Source organism: Cystoisospora suis (genome assembly GCF_002600585.1).
Source record: "Cystoisospora suis strain Wien I chromosome Unknown contig_632, whole genome shotgun sequence".
NCBI classification, from domain to species: Eukaryota; Apicomplexa; class Conoidasida; order Eucoccidiorida; family Sarcocystidae; genus Cystoisospora; species Cystoisospora suis.
The window spans coordinates 6277-11674 of NW_027153433.1; the positions used below are offsets into that span (position 1 = coordinate 6277).

Below are 5398 nucleotides of genomic sequence, written 5' to 3' on the forward strand. Positions count from 1 at the left end.
TAATCTATCTCTCTTTCTCTCTATCTATCTGTCTAAATGTGAATAGTTTTCCTACGTGCTGATATGTACGTCGTATCTCTCTCTCCTTCTTTCTTCCATATTTGAGAGAAACAAAGACGATCATAAAGAAGAAGAAGAAGAAGAAAAGAGGAGAGAAAGTGAAGAAACAGAAAAAGAAGAAGAGAAAGGAGGAGGGAGGGGGTAGTTACCTTCCAGCCGCTATATTTGCATTCTTAAGGAGAGTAAGAGCGACAAAGCGATCATTTTCTGATGCCTCAGGATCGTCGAAAATTCGGCGAAGGGAAGCTAGGTGGGAACTTCGTAAGTAGAAAGAAATGTCTTCGAAGGCTCTCTTCGTGAGAGAAGATATCAAATCGCCAGAGACATACAAGAGAGGCTTATCCCAGTCAGGCACATCGATCATCTTAATCACTGAAGACAAAGAAAGAAACAAAGAAAGAAAGAAAAAAAAAGAAAAAGACAAGAAAGAAAGAAAGAGACAGATAAAAAAGATAAACAAGGGAGATAAGACGAAGATAAGCGAGAGAGAGAAGAAAGACGACTCCACAGAGAGAATGCGAAGCTATCTTACGTTAGAATGTATAGAGATAATTTAAATAAGCGATGATAAGCACGAAACGGATGCATGGGTCAATGAAGACAGAGGTAGAGAAGCCGAGTGTATATACACCGCGACAACAGTGTATATACACTCGATTTCTCTATGTAAAAAGGGTGGCGAGTTTGGATACAGGGAAACAGATCAATAGAAATGAGATCTAGGCAGAGAAACATATAAAGATTTCTTATGTGAGAGCTAAGAGGTGAAGATGAGCACAGTCGAAAAAAGGTGGGGGAGTATCATAAAAAAGGACAAGGAAAAGAGAAATCCTACCAAGAGAGAGAAAATATATTACATCTGGCCACCGCATGAGGTGTATGTACATACACCTGAACAACTCCATCCCCCCGCTATAAAAGGGTTGACGACGATCGACATGCTTTTCTATAGTCGAAAGAAAATCGAATGTTTTCCGTTTAGAATATCTTCTATATCCTTTGCAAATCTCATCTCTACAGAAATCTATTCTACCGAACATATTTTGTATGTCTACAGAAAGAAAGAGAAGGAGGCATGAATTATTCCTCCCCAGAAAAGAATACTTCGCCACTCTCCCTAGCTCGATAGATGTTGTCTACTGAATCGATGTTGCAGCATCGATGACAATGATAAGAATAACGACGTCAAGAAGAGATCGATTCCTTCTCGTCTTACTATTGCTGAGATCATCGATTCTCTTGTAAGGAACGTCGATTGTCGTTGGCGAGTCAAAGACCTTCTTATAGACAAACTCCGGGGTGCCAGGTGGAACAGAAGAAGAGAAACTTCTTGCTTCTTTTCTTTCATGACTTCTCTTTGACGTGCAAGAAGAAAAAGAAGAAGAATCTTCGATAGAACAAGAAAGACAAGGTGAAGATGAAGAGCCTGATAAAACGGAAGCTCGGGGACACATACACCCTCGATCAGAGAAAGGGCGAGAAGATGAAGAAAAAGAAGAAGAATCTTCTCTTCTTAGAGAAAAAGAAGTCGAGGAAGAAGAGGAAGGTGACGACATAGCAAGAAGAGACGCAGGAACGGTGGAGAAGGGAGAAGAAGAAGAAGAATGACTCTTGATAGAACTTCCTAGAGGAGAAATAGGAGAAGAAGAAGAGCGAGAAGAGAAGAAAGAAGAAGATGAAGAAGAACACAAGCAGCGAGACCTGTGTACTGTTGCTGTATTGGATCTTCTTTCTGCGAGAAAAATCCTGCCTTGACGTGCAGACCCTCCGTTTTGAATGAAAAAAGCAGAAGCAGAGAAAGATCTCGAAAGAAAAGACAAGACGGTCATGTTGGATAGTATCTGAGATAAGAAAGGAAAGAAAAGAGAAAGGAGAGAAAAGAAAGAAAAAGAAAAGCAACCTCTGCTATGTGTGTATATCTGTCGGAGAGATCGACCTGTTTGCCGTCAAAAGCTCCTGAAAAAGGCTCGAGAGAAAAGCGCCTAAAAAGCCTCTTGGACTTTTTCTCTCCTCGCTACTGTAAGTTTGTCTTCTCCTCTCTCTTCCCTCAGAACACCCATCCATCCGGGAGCTACCGATGTATCTATCTTCAATCTATCTACCTATTTATCTATTATCTCTCTCTCTCTTTGTCTGTCTTTCCAGCAAAGACTTAAAGAAAGAAAGAAGAAAGTCTTTGACTGCAGACCAAGGAGTAAGAAGACGAGGAGAGATTTATGATGGAGAGAAGACAGGAGAGAAAAAGAGAAGAGAAGAGAAACAAGCACGAAGGAGATGAACTCGTCGTTCTTTCTCCCGGCTAGATACAGACAGCGAAGAGAGAGATAGAAGATAGCCAAAATAATGTAGAGATAACGAAGAAGAGGCGTCTTCGTGTCTGTTGCAATAAGAAGATTCAAAAAGAGAGAAAAGGAGGCGGGATAAATAAATCAAAAGTTTACGAGATGGCGAGAGAAAGAGAAAAGAGAGAAGAGGGAGACGCGAAAAGAGAAAGCTACCATCATCTTAAGAAGAACTCGAAAAAAGACCAAAGAAGTAGGTGTATGAAAGAAGATCACAAGCGAATCTTCAAGGAAAGATCAAGAAAGAAAGAAATGAAAAAGAAGATGAAAACGATGAAATGACGTTTGGAGAAAAGAAGGAAAGAGCTGTTGGTGCTGGTAAAAATCTCTCTTTTCTTGATCGAGCTTTCACATGCTTAAATCGTAAATCTTGCGGGTCTTTCTTTTCTCTTCTCTTCAATTCCTATGGAGATGTACGTACACCCGAAAAGAAAAAAAAAATCATTGTTTTGTTTCTATCTCTTCGTTTCCTTTTCTTTTTTCTCCTTCACTCCGGACCAGGTTTCTTTTCATCTTGTCTCTTTCCCCTTTTTCTCTGGCTTTTTCTTTCGAGTGAAGCTATCCTTTCTTTCTTCTTTCTTCTTCAGTCTCTTTTTCTCTCCTTCTCACTTTCTTCCAAACATTGCGAGTGAGGTGGGTGTATGTACACCTGAAATGATGAGGGAGACTCAATGATTAATGTATTTTTTATCTATCTTTTTCATTCAGTGTTCTATACACAGCGTCTCACCATAGTAGGTTTTCCTTCTCTTTTCTTACTACGGAATTCTTCTTCTCTTTCCTTTCATCCTGTTTCAAACCTTTCTAGGAAATTCCCTCTCTCTCCGTTCACTCTGAAAAAGAATAGACGGGTGCGCTGCTCAAGTTTGACGACTACGGCAATCTTTCACTTTTCTACCGTCTTTCCTCTTCTCTTTTCTCTCATTGAGTTAACCTTGAATGAACTTTTATTTGAAGAAGAAAAGACACGGGAGTATCTTCCCCCTGTGTATCTTTAATCTATCTCCCTACTATCTTCAATCTATGTATCTCTCTCTCTTGTGCTCTGTCTCTCTGTCTGTCTTTATCTATTTCTCCTTCCATCACTCGGACAGACTCCATTCTTTCTTTGAGAATCTTTCTCTTCACGCACTGTTGTATTATTTCTTGTCGTCTTCTCTTCTTTTCCTCCGTTTCCCCCTTCTTCACTTTGTCTCTTGCTACAAGGATAGTCGATTCGATGTATCTCCTTTACACCTAGAAAATCCCCTTCTTCACTATTCTCGGCTTTTCCTCTTCTTCTTTTTTGTCTTCTTCGTATCGCAGTGCATCTCCTTGTATTTGACGGTGGTCTATATCACTTCTTTATATCTCCTGCAATCTTGATAATTCACTCTTAACTAGACACGGTGTACATACACCGCAACGGCAGTCCCAACAAGCAAGAACATCGAGACGTTCAAATCTTACTTAAGGATTTTTTCTCATTTCTTCTCGTTTTCTTCCATCTTTCTCAAAATTAAAAAGAGAATTCTCCATAGTCGCCGAGTATTTCTTTCTTTTTTTCTTTCACCCTTGTTACTTTCTTCAGATCTGAAAAGAGATGTGTCTTTTTCTTCTGTACAGAAGGAAGGTAAAGACACATGCTTGATAGATAGCATATTCTTCCCCATCTCGATATGCAGCAGAAAGATTGACCTTTCCCCTTCACATACAAAGATCACGTCGAGAGTTGTGTTGCTTTCATTCTCCTAGTGTATATACACTTGAACATGCCTACAGATTTGTAAAGACGTGTCTCCCGGATCTGATCGGGTGATGGTGTATGTACACCCGAGTGTGCTCTCCCGCTACAGAGAATAGGCCTTTCTCGACTTCTTTCTTTCGTGTAGATAAGCAAGGAAACACGGGATTTTTCTTTTCCTTCTCAGAGATCCACCGGAAAAGCAAATGTAGAAAAGGAGATCTCTGAAAAAGGAGAAAGGAAGAAGAATGCGAAGTCCCTCCACTTCAAAGGTGTTAGATCTAACGAAAGAAAGAAGAAGAGGGAGAGAGAGGATCGATTCATTTCTTTCTTCTTCATCTTTCTTCTTTTCTTTCAACGTCCTTCTCTCCTTTCACCGAGAAACGACTACTACTGCCGAAGCTGTCTCAAATTCCCCTTCTTTCTTTTCTTCTTTTGGTCTAAGTTCCGAAGGAATATAGATCAAAGAACCCCTCAGAAAAGGAGAAAGAAGGAAAAGAAGAGGAAGAAGCCGTACACCTACATATATCTACACGTGTCACATATGTATATATGTATATATGTATGCACATGCTTGTATATATATATTTATGAAGTAGTCGCCTCTATAGAAGAAGACAGAAGGGTTCTTTTTTCAGTCGCATGTGAAGAGACAATAGAGTGTTTTGCTTATTGACACCTCGTAGAAGAAAAGAAGAAGAGAGAAGGGCAATCGAGAGGAGAAAGACAAGAAGAAGATTCCATGACGAGGATAGGCTATTTATCTATTTGTCTTTCTTTCTCTTTCTCTCTCACGTCTACTTATCAAGATGAACGTGCTTTTCTTATCTCGTTCAAACCGGTTTGCCATCACATATAAAATGCGAGTTCCCTATGGAGTTAAGCAGGTAAGGAGAGTGAGACAGAAAGAAAGAAAGAGTGAGAAAGAAAGTGAAGGAAAGAAAGAATAGAGGTGCGTGCGTGAGATGAGTGAGGGGCGTCTTTTCCATCGGTATGAATGGTCTTCGGGTGTATATACAGAAGAAGAACAGAAAAACCTCCTTCTGTCCTCGTCTTCATACACATATAGAGAAAGAGGTAGAAACCTAGATAGATGGATAGATAGGTAGATTAAAGATAGACAGACAGATAGATATCTTCTTTTACCATTAGGTATTTGGCTTTTTCTCTTCTATCGTCTTTCTTCCTTCTGTTCGTCATTCTCTTCGTTTCTCCTAGATTCGAAGAGAGAGAAAAGGAGAGAGTTGCACATGTGTCTCTTAGTATAGTTCTC

General features: G+C 39.9%; 2 protein-coding genes across 2 annotated transcripts in view; one reads left to right on the forward strand and one right to left on the reverse strand.

The window, feature by feature from the left end:
• Window positions 1–2680, reverse strand: part of CSUI_001565 (fumarate hydratase) — an 8577-nt gene extending 5897 nt beyond the window's left edge. Inside the window, exons 1-2 of the mRNA XM_068061770.1 lie at window positions 1277–2680; window positions 210–432 (exon numbers count right to left, since the gene is read on the reverse strand). Of these exons, the coding sequence (XP_067926253.1) occupies window positions 210–432; window positions 1277–1889 (836 nt within the window). The 5' untranslated portion in view covers window positions 1890–2680. The remainder of the gene's footprint in view (window positions 1–209; window positions 433–1276) is intronic.
• Window positions 2681–2809: 129 nt separating this feature from the next.
• Window positions 2810–5225, forward strand: CSUI_001566 (uncharacterized protein). Its single transcript, XM_068061771.1, has one exon. The coding sequence runs from the start codon at window positions 3342–3344 to the stop codon at window positions 3765–3767; it is 426 nt and encodes a 141-aa protein (XP_067926254.1). The 5' UTR covers window positions 2810–3341; the 3' UTR covers window positions 3768–5225.
• Window positions 5226–5398: the final 173 nt, after the last annotated feature.

What these genes read in the sequence shown, in the direction of transcription:
- CSUI_001566 (XM_068061771.1), top strand. Translation starts at nt 3,342, where the DNA reads ATGAACTTTTATTTGAAGAAGAAAAGACACGGGAGTATCTTCCCCCTG.